The sequence below is a fragment of the Bos javanicus genome, chromosome 14 (assembly GCF_032452875.1).
Source record: "Bos javanicus breed banteng chromosome 14, ARS-OSU_banteng_1.0, whole genome shotgun sequence".
Classification (NCBI taxonomy): domain Eukaryota; kingdom Metazoa; phylum Chordata; class Mammalia; order Artiodactyla; family Bovidae; genus Bos; species Bos javanicus.
Genome location: NC_083881.1, coordinates 76620933 through 76637716, shown reverse-complemented (window position 1 = coordinate 76637716; position 16784 = coordinate 76620933). Strand labels below are relative to the sequence as shown.

General features: G+C 44.1%; 1 protein-coding gene across 1 annotated transcript in view; it reads left to right on the top strand.

Annotated features, from left to right (window-relative positions):
* ATP6V0D2 (ATPase H+ transporting V0 subunit d2) overlaps positions 1–15876 on the top strand; it is a 56165-nt gene extending 40289 nt beyond the window's left edge. Inside the window, exons 3-8 of the mRNA XM_061439452.1 lie at positions 1197–1375; positions 2561–2640; positions 4638–4715; positions 11827–12003; positions 13188–13265; positions 14940–15876. Of these exons, the coding sequence (XP_061295436.1) occupies positions 1197–1375; positions 2561–2640; positions 4638–4715; positions 11827–12003; positions 13188–13265; positions 14940–15101 (754 nt within the window). The 3' untranslated portion in view covers positions 15102–15876. The remainder of the gene's footprint in view (positions 1–1196; positions 1376–2560; positions 2641–4637; positions 4716–11826; positions 12004–13187; positions 13266–14939) is intronic.
* Positions 15877–16784: the final 908 nt, after the last annotated feature.

The following is a 16784-nucleotide window of genomic DNA, read 5'->3' as shown; positions in this document are numbered from 1 at the left end:
CAGTCTAATTTTTAATAAATAAAGCATTTTAATTTTAAAATGAATATTTTAATTTTATTCCTTTTTATTTTATTTTATTTTAATTTTTAACTTTACAATATTGTATCGGTTTAGCCATATATCAACATGAATCCACCACAGGTATACACGTGTTCCCCATCCTGAACCCTCCTCCCTCCTCCCTCCCTGTACCATCCCTCTGGGTCGTCCCAGTGCACCAGCCCCAAGCATCCAGTATCATGCATCGAACCTGGACTGGTCATCTATTTCATATATGATATTATACATGTTTCAATGCCATTCTCCCAAATCATCCCACCCTCTCCCTTTCCCACAGAGTCCAAAAGACTGTTCTATACATCAGTGTCTCTTTTGCTGTCTCGTATACAGGGTTATCATTACCATCTTTCTAAATTCCATATATATGCGTTAGTATACTGTATTGGTGTTTTCCTTTCTGGCTTACTTCACTCTGTATAATAGGCTCCAGTTTCATCCACCTCATTAGAACTGATTCAAATGTATTCTTTTTAATGGCCGAGTAATACTCCATTGTGTATATGTACCACAGCTTTCTCATCCATTCATCTGCTGATGGGCATCTAGGTTGCTTCCATGTCCTGGCTATTATAAACAGTGCTGTGATGAACATTGGGGTACACGTGTCTCTTTCCCTTCCGGTTTCCTCAGTGTGTATGCCCAGCAGTGGGATTGCTGGGTCATATTTTAAATACTTAAAACTTTGAATCCTCAGTGATGGGGCTTCGTCACAGATTTCAAAAGTCAGTTTTTAAAGTAGAAAGAAACCTTCAGTTCTGTTTCTCAACTTTGTCAGTCCATAGTCCATCATGAGAAATCAAACCATTTTACACCCTTGCGGCTCTCTGCCCCCAGCCCCATGCCCCACATACGACAATTAGTGTGTAGGGTCATCTTCTACGTGGTTCCGCCGGTCAGTTATTATGAATATGGTTTTTCAAACTATAGTTCCCTCTGAGAGTCAAGTATTTTACCGCAGCCACATCTCTCATACACTGGAGCTTAAAATAAAAGGAGATGTAATTTCCTTTGTGAACGGGTATGTGCCTGAACGGTGTGTGTGTGGCTTTCATTTAACCCGAGGGATGCTCCTTATCCTCATGCAGTCATTTTCCTAATGATTGAGTCCTAACGATCGAGTGCTCCTTCCACACCAGCTGCAGTTACATGATCGACAATGTGATTCTCCTGATGAACGGCGCGCTGCAGAACAAGCCTGTGAAGGACGTTCTGGTGAAGTGCCACCCCCTGGGCCACTTCACGGAGATGGAGGCAGTCAACATTGCAGAGACACCTTCTGACCTCTTCAATGCCATTCTGGTCGAGACACCCCTAGGTACGAGTGCATAAGTAATTGTGCAGCTGCTTGCGTGTGTTACCACACTATTAGAAAATGCAGTTGCACGTCGCAGTTGTCTCCATGAACACAGTGTCACACTGTACAGATTCCTCGAAGGGGAGGGGACATGCAGAATCCTCTGGTCCAGCTCCCTCCTTTTTCAGATCAAGACAAGTGATGTGATACCACCCCAGATCCCACACAGACCACTGGTAGCCGAGACAGGCCAGGCCTCATCTTCCAACCTCCAAACCCATGGGCTTCACTCCTGATCACAGCAAATAAATAATAAAACTTGTAATTTTTCAAAAAATTTTCCTTTTTTGATTAATCCTTACCTTTTCATTTTAAATTTCTGTCTGTATAAGGCTGTGTCTGGGAAACACTTTGTTTTAAGAAGTTTGGGAATGCCATTTTTTTTCTGAGATGCTCAGGAGTGTCCGTCAAACAACCTGAAGCCGTGATAAAATAAATGTTAATGTCATCATAGTTTGGCACTGACAAGAGTTGCAGCATTTAAAATGCTGAAGGAATCATTTTATATCTCCATTGTCAGGAAACCTAGATAACAGCAGTTCACTGTTGATCATTCATCATAATAGTTGCCATTTAAAACAAACTTTAAAAAGAAAAGTAATCACATCATTATTAAGTGTCGGTTGCTCCAGGAGCATAGCACGGCAGAAAGACGGTGAGTCTGAAAACCCAGGTCCACAGGCATGAAACCAGGCCCTGTCGCCCCCAACCAAGGGACTTGGGACAATTCATTTCACCCCAGTTTCCTCATTCTGAAAACAATACTCTCTCCCTATCAAAGAGTTTTAAACACTAGGACAGTTTTAATACAGCTCCATACTTGTCACATAGTAAGGTCGCAAATGGTGAATATGGCTGATGTGGGGAGGGACTTCAAAAACGGAAACCATAAAGTGAGTAGTTCAAGGTTGTGAGGACTGAATATGTTCAAGTGTATCCAGTGTTTACTGGCGGCTCGCACGGAGCAAATGCTTCCTCGGTAATCACTCCCCGTCACCGTCATTGTCAGCTTCAATGAGGCTGTCAATCGCCCTCACTCTACAGTGTCCTAGTCAGGGGTGAGCAGAGGGTGGCACATTCACAGAACATTTTCTACAATGTAAAATCCTATTTTGATTTATTTTGTATGATAATTTCTGCTTTCAGCTCCGTTCTTTCAAGACTGTACTTCTGAAAATGCTCTAGATGAACTGAATATTGAAATCCTGCGGAATAAACTATACAAGGTAACTGTCTTCCCAAATATGATGTTCTTCTTTGTTACATAATACATTGTAACCAGAGTTCTTCATTAGATATTACTTACTCGCTAGCAGCTCAGCTGGTAGAGAATTCGCCTCCCTAGGTCGGGAAGATCCCGTGGAGAAGTAACTGGCAACCCACTCCATTATTCTTGCTGGGTTGCAAAGAGTAGGACATGACCGGATGACCAATACTTTCACTCTATTGACCAATGATCGGCTCAGCTGTGTGGTACTGGGCTTCCAAGGTGGTGCTAACCCGCCTGCCGATGCAGTAGACATAAGAGACGTGGGTTCAGTCCCTGGGTCGAGAAGATCCCCTGGAGAGGGCAATGGCACCCCACTCTGGTGCTCTTGCCTGGAGAATCCCATGAACAGAGGAGCCTGGCGGGCTGCAGTCTATTGGGTCGCACAGAGTCAGACACGACTGAAAGCAACTTAGCACCAGCACTAGCTCTCGCTAGCCAACTTCTGAATTATGAGGTTAGACATAATGGAAACAAATCTCTTTTTAGTCCTGACCTGTCTTCTAGTTAAATACACGTATGTCAAGTTCATGAAAATCCCATGGATGGAGGAGCCTGGTAGGCTGCAGACCATGGGGTCGCTAAGAGTCGGACACGACTGAGCAACTTCACTTTCACTTTTCACTTTCATGCATTGGAGAAGGAAATGGCAACCCACTGCAGTATTCTTGCCTGGAGAATCCCAGGGACGAGGGGGCCTGGTGGGCTGCCGTCTATGGGGTTGCACAGAGTCAGACACGACTGACGAGACTTAGCAGCAGCAACAGCAGCAGCAGCAAGTTCTCCCATCCAGCAAGATTCTTGAGATGATCCCATTCTTCTCTGTATCCTTAGCTCTTACATGACACCTGGCACATAAAAGGTGTCAACTGGATGGATGGATAGGTCGATAGATGAGTGGGGTGAACAACGCCAATCCATTTCCAAAGCAGCGGCACGCACAGCGACCCCTGTGTTACGTAGTTTCCATGTCCTCAGCCCTGTGAACCTGCCCACACAGTTTTAATGGACTGACAGTGTGCAGCATTCCAGGTTGGCCAGCCTGTGGACACCACACCACAGGCACCACCTTGTGCAGTGTGGCCATCTCTCTGGGCCGTGCTGCCGCCCTCTGAGATGCCCTGTGTGATAGGGGCTGAGTCAAAGGGGCTGTCCATTTCCACCCATGCAACCGCAGCATCTTTAGACACGCTCACAGAGCAACTGAATGGATATGCCCTCTATCTAGCTTCTTATGCTGAAACATATGAAACCTCTCCAAGGCACTGCATTGCAGCAGTTTCCGTTTTATAGAGAGACTTATGGGCTTCGAGGAGGCATCCCTGAGATACAGCTAAGAGAAGCCACTGTTTTAAGCATTTCTAGGCATTAGTTCATTTAATCCACTCAGCAAAACTACGTGCCATCCCTGCTCCCCAGATGAGAAAACTGAAACATGGAGAGGTAAATGTAGTTGGTAGAAGTCAGCAAGCTAGTAGGTAATAGAGCTGAGACTCACACGCAGACTACCTGACTCTACAGCCTAGACTCTGCCTTCCCCGTGTACTGCCCACGCTCAGCACCATTCCAAAAGTGTCTCCTGAGCGCTAGGACTTTCACTTTTCATAGGACCCATTCTGGACCTATTTGCTGAGCTCACAAGACAGTTTCATGGTCTTGTCAGAATAGTGAGAATTAACTATGAAATAATCCAAGAGCCACGCAAAAAAGTGTTTGGTACGTTATTTCAAGCTATGGTAAGTTCAATTTTGTTCTTTTACAGAGTTCTGCTTTTTAGGCTGTGCAATGTGCTGCAAGGTGAAAGTTTGCATCAAATATATTATAAAATATCTCCCTATGGGAGAAGTAATTCAATTTTCATTAAAGAGTTTAATAAGTTGTGAAAAGCTGATGTAGAAATTTTCAAAAGGAAAATATGTTCATTTTCTTGTTTTGTGATCTTTCTTCTTTTTTAAGTCCTACATCGAGGCATTCTATAAATTCTGTAAGAATCATGGTGACGTCACAGCGGAAGTCATGTGTCCCATTCTGGAGGTAAGAAAGAGACCTCGACTTTTTTATGCCAAATAATGGGCTCACATGCTTTTTATTTATATAATCCTACCATTTTTTTATTCTTAGAAGTTCTTTTATCTGGAAATAAAATAGCAATATATTTTATCATGTGTATCATTTGATGTCTTCAGTAAGAGTGGTATTTTCCCAGTTTTCTACAGAGAAGAGCTATTTGGAAATTAAAAAAGAATAATGCTTATAGAAGTTTGATCATGATTTACTTGGATATAGTATGAAGGAAGCAGATTACAATTCGTTAAAAATTTATTATGGTTTGGACAACTGGTGCACTATAGGTACCCATAACAATCACCAAGTTCCCTCCCAACATCGGGCCTGTTGGGAACCCCCACAACTTGTCAGCACAACCCACTGCGGGTGGCACTTCTCATTAAGTCCTAAAATAAAGGCCTCCACGAGCAACCCTTGAGCACCACTGCAGAAAGACCAGGGGTGGTGATTCACAGTTGGCGTGCCCGCTTACTCCTCACAGCGTGGCAGAGGCCACCTTCGGCACCCACCTCTCTAACAGATGTTATACTCCCTTTAATTCCTCTTCATCATCACAGCTTTCATCTGTGCCCAGAGGCCCTCTTGCTTGCAAATGTCAATCTGCACACGCACGGGAGACTCAGGCCAGAGATCAAGGGATCGGAGGGGAATTCTGGGAGTAGTTTGCTCTGAGTGTTTTACCTGGATCTCTCTTGCTGACTTACTATTTCACTTGGATCTTAAAAAAAAAAGCATTCCCCGGTGGTCCAGTGCGAGGACTCTTCGCTTTCACTGCCAGGAGCACAGGTTCAGTCCCTGATTGGGGAACTAAGAATCCTTGAAGCCACGTGGCACAGCCAAAAAACAAACAAACAAACAAAAAAACTTACTGGGCTTAGAAAGCTCTTGCTTTGCTCTATGGAAAGAAGTTTTGTCTAAAGAATATCCTTAATCATTAGATTATCAGTTATACTGGCTTCATTGATGGGTTTAGTTCAGTCTCTCAGTAGTGTCTGACTCTTTGTAACCAGCACGCCAGGCGTCTCTGTCCATCACCAACTCCCGGAGTTTACTCAAACTCATGTCCATTGAGTTGGTGATGCCATCCAACCATCTCATCCTCTGTCATCCCCTTCTCCTCCTGCCTTCAACCTTTCCCACCATCAGAGTCTTTTCAAATAAGTCAGTTCTTCGCATCAGGTGGCCAAAATATTGGAGTTTCAGCTTCAGCATCAGTCCTTCCAATGAACACTCAGGACTGGGTAGATATTAATATTTACATATTTGAATGATTTCTAATTTCAAGAAAAGCCTGATAAGAACTACTCATTGAAGAAGAAGAGAAAAAGCTGAAATAGCTTCATCTGCACATATTTTAACTTAATGTTCTGATACTGCATTTGATAAAAGTGTGTGTATGCAGACTTGCTTCAGTCATGTCCAACTCTGCGACCCCGTGGACAGTAGCCCACCAGGCTTCTCTGTGCATGCGATTCTCCAGGCAAGGATACTGGAGTGGGTTATCGTGCCCTCCTCCAGGGGATCTTCCTGACCGAGGAATCAAACCACATCTCTTACATCTCCTGTATTAGCAGTCTAGGTTCTTTACCACTAGAGCCACCTGGGAAGCCCCCTGATAAAAGTAATTCCCCTCAAATATCTAATTATTAAACTTTTACAGTTAAAGATACTGTTGAAAATTTAAAGTCAAAGCAGTCCTTGAAGTAAGAACTCTTTGGAGGATTCCAAAAATATTTTTTATCTCTATCTGTATTACATAGGTGGTGGGCATCAAAACATATTTTTTTAAGACATGCCAGTTGTCAGAAAGTGAGTTCCAGACATGCTGAGCACATAATACAAGCAGCCTAGTGACCCTCTGAAGCACCTCACTTTCTTTTCATAAATTTAACTACTGCTGCTGCTGCTGCTAAGTTGCTTCAGTCGTGTCCGACTCTGTGCGATCCCATAGACGGCAGCCCACCAGGCTCCCTGTCCCTGGGATTCTCCAGGCAAGAATTTAACTACTAGCCACTCTACAAAAAGCCACATTATCTATGGCTCAAAGTATAGATTCTACATGGCATAATTCCTGTGGCTTAGCAACGATTCACCTACTTTGTACCTACCAAATATGTGGGAAAGAGTTATGTTACGATTAATAACCTTCACATCTGTCAAAATGACTATCACCAAACGAATATAAACAACAAATGTTGGCAAGGATGTGGAGAAAAGGAAATCGTCGCCACTGTAGTTAGGAACATAAATTGGTGCAGCCGCTGTGGAAGCTGGTGTGGGGTTTCTCAAAAAAAAAATGAAACTAGAACTACCACATGACCCAGCAATTGCACTCCTGGATACACATCTGAAAAAAAGCAAAGATACTCATTTGGAAAGATACATACACGCCAGTGTGCATAGTAGCATTATTTACAATTTCCAAGGAATGGACGCAACCTAAATGTCCATCAACAGATGAAAAGGTAAAGAAGATGTAGTACATATATACAACGGAATACTACTCAGCCATGAAAAAGGATGAAATCTCGCCATTTGCAGCAATTTGGATGGATTTGGAGGGCATTATGTTAAGTGATGGAGAAGGAAATGGCAACCCACTCCAGTGTTCTTGCCTGGAGAATCCCAGGGACGGGGGAGCCTGGTGGGCTGCCGTCTATGGGGTCACACAGAGTCGGACATGACTGAAGCGACTTAGCAGCAGCAGCAGCATGTTAAGTGAAATAAGACAAAGTACTGTATGTTATCTTATATGTGGAATCTAAAAAATAATACCAGTGAATAAAACAAAAAAGAAGTAGACTGGTGGATAAAGAGAACAAATTAATGGTTACCAGTGGAGAGAGTGAAGGGGGAGGGGCAGGATGAGGGAAAGGAAGGGTTATTATGGGATTTTATGAAATGTGAAAATCGTAAAGTGCTATAGAATAATCTTTCATTTAATAAAAAAGAAAAAAGATAATAACCCTACAGAGGTATACAACGGCAGTATTAATAGCTAACATTTATTGTATACCAGATACTGTCCTAGGTGCTTTATATATATAAATTCACTTGGACTTCAAAATAGCACATTGAGATGTGTAGCTTAGGACCTCTTTTTCAGAGGGGACACTGAGGCACAGAGAAGGCTAGCAAGTTGCCTGACGTCAAACAGCTGTCAGGATTTGGGTTATCTGGCTCTGGTTCTTATGTGTTTATCTACTGTGCTAGGTCACCTCCACGTCAAATTCACCTGCAGCTCTTCTGTATGACGCCAAGTGCTAATTCTTAAGCAAGATCATACTCCACATGCTTTAAAAACCAGGAGCAAATAAGAATTATGTCTTTGTCATCCTTGGTAATGTGAAAAGGACAGCACAGTATTAGAAGAATACTTGTCGCCAGGAGGATTTGGTCAAAATACTATATGCCCTGTGTTCTCTTTGTCCTTTCCCGATACCCAAGATACTACCTTGTTAGATTTTTTTTCAAGCAATGTTAAAAATCCATTTAACTATCTTTATATGCTTAAGTAAAAATATCAGTTACACATGGTGTGCAGTTATTACATGTCTAATGATATGATCAGAAGAGGTGTGTCAGTTTTATGTCAATGTCCCAGGTCATGTAATTACTTCCCCTTTTGTTTGCACAACCATAGAGCACTTAGAATTTCGAAGTTCTTCCGTATATATTCTCATTTGATCTTATTTGATAAGAGACTTCAAAAGATTGAATATAGTAGAAGAGGGAATAAACCTAGGCTTTCAGGTGAAAATGTGACCTAATTACGAGATTGTGGCTTCATATTTAAAAAAAGAAATTGACTTACGTCCCAGGCAAATGTGCTGCAGGGGACTGTTTGCCTCTTTCCTGCTTTTCCGATGATCTGCATGGTTAATGAAGCCGTGAAAATAATAAGCACAGAGTATGCTTGTTTTACCTCCCTGGGCCAGGACACATGCTGATAAGGAGGGGCTGGTTCACTTCACGCTCTTCCTCTGCCGTCAACCCTCTATCCACTGCTCCCACCAGGGAGACCCTTCCTCCTGTAAGGAACTGGCAAGAATTTTCAAACTAATCAGCCCAACTCTGTCATAAGCAACGGATAAGGGTTTTGAATCTGTCAAAATGCATAGCTATCTTTTGCAATAGCAACACAAAATGTTATGGTTTTACAATGCCTGAGTATCTGCAGGGAAAGGAAAGACAGGATGTTTAAGGTACACTGTGCTACACAGGCTGGTTGCCTTCTGCAAGCGATACAGGGCTTACAGGAAACCAGTACCACCCCAGCTACTCGCCTCTGTAATCAGGTGTCATGGCAAAGTGTCTGCTTAGGGACGGTCAAAGACAGGATGGCCTCTTTACAATTCAAAAATTATAGCTCTTTTCATGAAGAGAATACACACACAAACACGCACATAGCCTCTAGGCTAGAAGAAAGCAGTAGATCAGATCAGATCAGTCGCTCAGTCGTGTCCGACTCTTTGCGACCCCATGAATCGCACCACGCCAGGCCTCCCTGTCCATCACCAGCTCCGCCAAAGGAAATCATATCCGATTAGAAGAGAGAAGGGCTTCAGATGAAAAACATTGTATTTCAGGAGATCCTCAAAGGCAGGTAGAATTTCAACCTGTAGAGTTATGGGATGGTGTGTGTGCTCTGTAGGCAAAGGGGAAGGACCAGAAGTTGGAAAGTGAGCGGCGTGTGCAGATAAGCAGCCGCGTCCGTCAAAGTCCTCTCTTCTGGCGAGGCTTTGGGAAGCCTCTCCCGTTCCCTCCCAGCTACCTGTCCCTGCCGCCTCTGCAGCTGCATCCCGGGACTTGGAGCTTCGGGCACTGCCCCACGATGTCACGCTCTGCCCGCGCGACTTCTTCCTCCGCCTTGGTGCCTGCAGTGCTCCCCACCCCACCCCGTTTCTCTCCTTGAGATTCTAACATTTTGGCGCTAGAAAGGACGCTGAAGAGCATCTGGGGCGATGAACTCCATTGTTGCTCCGCCTGCCCTGTTGGTTATTTTCAGGGTTTCTTTTTGCCATGAAATCTCCCTATTGCATTTCTTTTCTTATCCCGGAAGGTCTAAGATTACTGACAAGTTTGATTATATTCAGTAGCCAGAGGCAGCTGCCTTTGCTTCCATATAAGGCTTCTCCTTGCCTCTGACGCACCCATAATTTCCATGAGAGCAATCAAAAGAATCAGAGAAACCAACTCTCGCTCTACTGATAGGAAACACCTGTTCTAACAAAACAGTTCCAGTAAGATCTGTTGTAAGTCTGGATTTGCTATTGGTTAATTAGTTAAAAAAAAAAATAATACTGTAGAGCAATTCATTTCAGTTCTGATGTGCATATGAGCAAGCTTGGGATCTTATTTCAAATGCAGATTCTAATTCACTAGGTCTGGACTACAGTCTAAGATTCTGAACTTCTAACAAGCTTCCCAGTGAGGTCAAAGCTACAAATCCTTGAAACACACCTTGGATAGCAACATGGTAGAGAATATTAGAGAATTTTAGAGTGGTAGAACTGTGGACTATTCTGTTGGAGTTGGTAAACGTTTAAGATCTTCCTGTGTCAGGCACTAGATATTCAAAAAATAAATAAGACAGACACGACCCCTCAAAGATTTTAGAGTGCAGTGGGATAAAAGGAACATGCAGAGATTTTAAAATAATGCGGTAAGCACAGGTTGCTTTGGGTAGGTGGAGACGGTCTTCTTAGCCCAAGGTCATCATGGCAGATTCCCCTGGCAGGCAGAGGAGGTACCTGTGGGGGACGGACCGAGATGGAATGGTCAGCGTGGGTAGAAGCAGAACCAACAGGAGTGTGAAGAAATAGAGGGCGATTTCAAGAAGGATTTGCTGGTCAGATGAAACAGAGAGGTGGGACGTGGGGCTGGGAGCTCAGTGTCTAGTAGGGCTCAGCACAGAGGAGACAGGTGGGGAGTAGACTGACCCCTCCTGAGAGAGCATGTGATCAGACCTCACCATTTACAAATAAGGAAACAGGTCCGGAGAGCAAAGTCACTTGTCCCAAGTCCCATGATCCTTAGAGACAGGCTTAGATTTATCAATATCTACCCTAGGACTTGAAAGAAGAAAACCAATACCAGCAAAGCACAAACAAATGGTAAGTAGCCCAGTTTAAGTTATGACCAACCTAGACAGCATATTAAAAAGCAGAGACATTACTTTGCCAACAAAGGTCCAGCTAGTCAAGGCTATGGTTTTTCCAGTAGTCACTTATGGATGTGAGAGTTGAACTCTAAAGAAAGCTGAGCGCAGAAGAATTGATGCTTTTGAACTGTGGTATTGGAGAAGACTCTTGAGAGTCCCTGGACTACAAGGAGATCCAACCAGTCCATCCTAAAGGAAATCAGCCCTGGGTGTTCATTGGAAGGACTGATGATGAAGCTGAAACTCCAATACTTTGGCCACCTGATGTGAAGAGCTGACTCATTGGAAAAGACCCTGATGCTGGGAAAGATTGAGGGCAGGAGGAGAAGGGGACGACAGAGGATGAAATGGTTGGTTGGCGTCACTGACTGAGTGGACATGGGTTTGGGTAAACTCTGGGAGTTGGTGATGGACAGGGAGGCCTGGCATGCTGCAGTCCATGGGGTCGCAAAGAGTCAGACATGACTGAGTGACTGAACTGAACTGATCTCAGCGTTCAGAAAGGGATGTTAACTGGTATGACATGCACTTTTTTGTTCCAAACACTTTGCCAGGACCTTCTATGTACATTATCTCATCCTATCTCTGAATCGATCCCAGCAAGTTGGTCTTATTCTGATATTTATGGAAGGGGCATTTGGGACTCTAGGGGGCTACACGAGAGAAACACTTGAGTAACTGATAACAGAGAGCCTGGGAACTGCAGTGGGATGCCCTGGCCTCCTGGGCTGTGAGCTCCTTCTCTGGCCAGCAGAGTTGCTCTGTGACAGGAAGAGACTGTGGGGATATTAATAACACGTCTGTATTATAATTAGCCGTAGATTGGAAAGAAAGCAGATCATTTTGAAAATGAATTTGTCTAGAGCATTTAGTAGGTGGTTCAATTTCATTGACTCTCATGTCTTGCAAATTCAGTTTGAGGCTGACCGGCGTGCTTTTATCATCACTCTGAACTCCTTTGGCACCGAGTTGAGCAAAGAGGACCGGGAGACCCTCTACCCGACCTGCGGCAAGCTCCACCCCGAGGGGCTGCGCCTGCTGGCCCAGGCCGAGGACTTCGAGCAGATGAAGAGGGTAGCGGACAGTTATGGAGTGCGTGCTTATCCTGGAATGTCTCGCATGATTTCCTCTCGCATGCTTTAGAAGTCCACACATCACATTTACACTTTATCTAACGTGGTTATAATGTTTATAGGCTAGAAGGCAGTATTTCTTGCTATGATGTTTCTCCCAAAGAAATACATCGAGTTTCTAACCCAAGCTAGTGTGTTTTTTAAGATTCCTGCCAAGCAAGTACTTGTTTAAATCTCCAGGGGATGGTCATTTGAACCTTTTTTTTTTTTTTTATAAAGTGCTTGATAGAGCAAATTCCCCAAGGGACTGGTGCAGTGGAAATGTGAGCTCATGTCAGAGTTATGTGTAAGAGCCTGCCCCAGCTGCCCTTTCAAGTGCCCACTGGACAGACAGTGCTAGGTACAGAGTGTCTCCAAGAAGGACACGGGAGAGATGGTCATACTGTTTACCACACCCTTTGCTCGGTGGCCAGCATTCGGGAAGGAGGGCTGCCGCCTCCTCTCTTACTGCGGCACCCGGCTGCTCTTGGACAGCCTGAAGCTTCTCAGCTCAAGGGTATAACCTCATCCACTGGCACCCTCCCTTCTGACTTGCAGACAGTAACACACACCCTCCAGGGAGCTTTTCCAGAACTAGAATGACACCCTTCTCATCTTTGCCTGTGGATTTTTGCCCCCAGGGAAAGATAAGCCAACCAACAATGCATGAATCTTTGTAACGTCTCTTGCGTCACTGCAAGAGGCTCTTGAGCACAATCTTAAAATTTGAGCTTCTCCCCGGTTTTCACCCCTTCCTCACTTAAAATTCCATACGGATTTTATCAGTTGTCATCTCAAAGAACCGTGAAGCCACACTGAGTAACCCACGAGCACTCATTTAGCCTCTATAATGTGTCTAACCAGCCCTAAGAGACAAACGTGGAAATTAGCTCATACCACATGCACAGAGAGCGGAACTGCTTTTGCCTCCCGCCTTGTAGGCCTGAATAAGCCCACAGAACGGAATTCCATCCCTCCTCTCCTTGTTTGGATTTTTTTGTTATTTCCTCAAGAGACCAAAGAGCCTACAAAAAACATTCAGGCCTTCTGGATAGATTTTCTAAAACAGATGCACAATTCTTATGTTGCTGGAAAGATATGATTTTTATGCTTATAAAACATGAAGACTTGTTTAAAAAAGAATGTCTTGCCTTTGTTTTTCAGGTATACAAGCCTTTGTTTGAGGCCGTAAGTGACAGCAGTGGGGGAAAGACTTTGGAGGATGTGTTTTATGAGCGTGAGGTATGGTGGAAATGGAAATGCTCCTAGCATTTACACCCTTTTTCTCATACTCTGGGTTTTAGTTTTTGTATTTTTTTAACACCTTGGGTTTTCTTTACAGTTGACCAGGCCAACTGACTAGGCACGTCCGTAGCTTGGACAGGTATTAGTCAGTATCTCTGCCTTGGAGCGTCAAGGCCCTGAGGTTCACAAATGATGGCTTCTTGTGGGATTGTCCCATCCAGACAGATGTGCTCATAGTGAAGTTCCGGGAGTGAGGCAGCTGCGCTGTGCCTAAGTCACTTCAGTCATGCCCGATTCTGTGCGGCCCCGTGGGCTGTAGCCCACCAGCCGCCTCTCTCCAGGGGATTCTCCAGGCAAGAATATGGAAGTGAGGTACCTCGTCCATAATTACCCAGAGAAACAAAGCTAGGATGCCCTCATGATCACGTGTTGACAGCCGTCATGGAGCACACTCTGTTAAGGGCACACCCTCTAACCCATCCCTTCTTCAAGGAGGGTTTATCACTCCTGTGCAGTTACAACACTTAGGAATTATTTGCGTGGAAATCCATCCAGTCTAGATTATTCTGTTTTCCTGAAAAGGCAGAAGAGTACTTTAATCTTATAGCCAGTTCATGGGCTACTAAAATGTGCAACGAGAGGACTTCGGGCAGCTAGCCCGATGGCGGGCCCCCCACATCCGGACAATATTTTATGATGTGTTTTATTCATTTCCCTAAAACCACTGGTTTTAGAGAGAAGCCTGAAATTTACCCACACTTTAGGGTCAGACTGGCTCCAGAAAGCAGTATGAGAGTCTTCCTGTAAGCCCTACTCTAGACATTTTCTAACAGCTCTCTAGAAGGAAGTGAACACAATGCAAGTTGTTTCATATATTAGGGATGCTTTAAAAGCCCACACTCTTTGCGCTTCTGCAAAAACCACTGTTAAAGGGCCCCCCTTGGCGGGAAAAATGCCTGCCTGCTCCTGACAGCGGGGAGCTTCCCCTTCCTGACAGCTTTGCTGGAGGTTTTCAGAACAGAGTAAGGGACTTGGTACCTCTTCTTTTTCCTAAATGGAAAAGAATAAAGGGATTGTTCCATTTCAGACTGTACCCTAGTTTAAAAAAAATTTTTTTTTTAATTTTCTTTTAACAGTTTAACTATATGTCAAGTTTCTAAGGAAACTCATAGCGTAACCTGGTCCAGATTCCAGAGTCCTGTATGACATTGCCCTGAAAAGGAGTCCAATAGCCTAAAAATGACTTGAAAATTGTAAACCATTGTGCACCAAGGAAAAATATCTTATCTAAATGAGAGAAGCCAAATCAATATCTCTACCAAGTTACTCACACACACACACACACACACACACACACACACACAGACGAAGTCCTCCCAAGGTGAATCAGTGCTCACAGTGCTACTGAGATTTGGAGCTTGTCTTGTAATTTTCCAAACTTACTTCGTAAACTGCAGGTTGTCTGCCTTTCTCTGCAAAGTGACACTCTCCTTTCAGACTTGCTGAATTTCCTGCTGTTTCCCTTTCTTTGACCCAATTTGGAAATTGTCTATTTAAATACATATAAGCACTAAACAAGCACTAGCTGGTCTGTAGCTTCATATTATTTCATTAATGTAGTATGTTCCATATAAGTTGATGGTCCATTTTTTTTTTTTTTCCCTTCCTCAGGTACAGATGAACGTGCTGGCATTTAACAGGCAATTCCACTATGGTGTGTTTTATGCATACACCAAGCTGAAGGAACAAGAAATGAGAAATATCGTGTGGATAGCCGAATGCATTTCACAGAGACAACGAACTAAAATTAACAGTTACATTCCAATCTTATAACCCAGTGAGGGGCTCTCAAATGCAGAAAATCATAAACATTAAGAGGAAGTTATGAGGGAAATAAAAGAGTTGTGTTGTACTATCTAGATCACACAAAAGTAAGAGACGTTGCACTTCATGAATTGTACACCCACTGGAAACACAGCAAAGCAACCCTGAAACAAAGCATATCTTTTGCCAGGAGCCTTAAATCTTGTTACGTCTCATTCTTCACTGGGCCTTAGACATTAATTTTAATTAACCTGTGGTGCTTTCCCTATTCTCATTTTCTTCTTATAAAATCAAATCTATTAAGAAGTGTTTTGCTTTTCCATGTTTCTCCACAAGCTGAGTGTCTCCTTTACTCGTTAACTGTCCATTCCTTATCCATGTCCACAAAAATCCAGAGTAGTACATAGGCATCAAGGAGCACACACACGGTGGAAAAGACTGTACTTTCTTCTAATGCACGTTGATCTGGTAGGCTTGGGAAAGCTCCAGAGTTCCAAATCATGTCCCACAGGGGCACGAGTGTTAAACTTCTTATTAAGGCTGCCGACTATGACTTATTTTCTCACAACTTTCATTAAACAAAAGGTATACCTCTCTTTCTTACAGTTTCTCCATATTAATACTTTGAGAAGAAAAAGTTGTTATATTTTATTCATTAAGAAACGTAAATCATAGGTTCATAGGATATGGATTCTCTATAAAACTCCAGTTTACCAGAGAAAGAAAAATCAACACTGCTGCAGTGCTTTCTTTAAAAGTAATAAAAAATTCCTAAATAGAAAAATCTGGGTTTTTTGCTATATTTAAAAGGTAAACATATATTTATATTTGAAAGTTCTTCAAGTAAGAGTATTTACAGAGTATAGAAAAGTGAAGTCACTCAGTGGTGCCCGACTCTTTGCAACCCCTTGGACTGTAGCCCACCAGGCTCCTCCGTCCATGGGATTTTCCAGGCAAGAGCCCTGGAGTGGGTTGCCACTTCCTTCTCCAGGGGATTGGATCTTCCCCACCCAGGGATCGAACGCGGTCTCCCGCACTGTAGGCAGACGCTTTACTGTCTGAGCCACCAGGGAAGTCCAGGAATACAGAGTATACCTATACTGAATTAAGTACAAAGACCAAGAAGTAAATCCATTTGGTGGGGGCGGGGGGGGGCGGTTGGGAATTAAACTTATAAAATATTTCCTAATTTCAGTGATAGGAATTTTTTAAGCAGGAGGAAAAACAGTGGCTCAGAGAGTCAGAAGGCAGGCAGGTGCCTTGCTGCTCAGCTGTGCAGGGGCCCGGGCCGTGTGCCCACGTGGAGACCGTGCTGTAAAGGCTCCAGCGCGGATTCAGCAGCCAGAACCAGGAGCTGCTCCAGGGGCAGCCTCTGCCGTGGAAAGCATCCTCCCCGCCTCGCCCCTGCCCCTACCTGCGGCTGCCGTCTTCCCCTCCGAAGCCTGGAGGCCAGGAGATGCCCGTAAACTACATTTCTGCAGTCTGCAGCGGGGGAGACTGGTAAGACTGGGCGTCCGTAAGGGTCGAGGGCAAAGATGCTGGTTGCACAGCGGCCCCTTAGAGAAAGTGGTGCTTTCTCAGACCAAGCCCTTCCCACCCGCCTCTCCATGACCCGTGTGGGCCCTTCACGTGCCCCAGGGCTGCAGGCTGCCGTTACCGCTCTCATCACCTCCATGCGAGTAATGAAGCCTC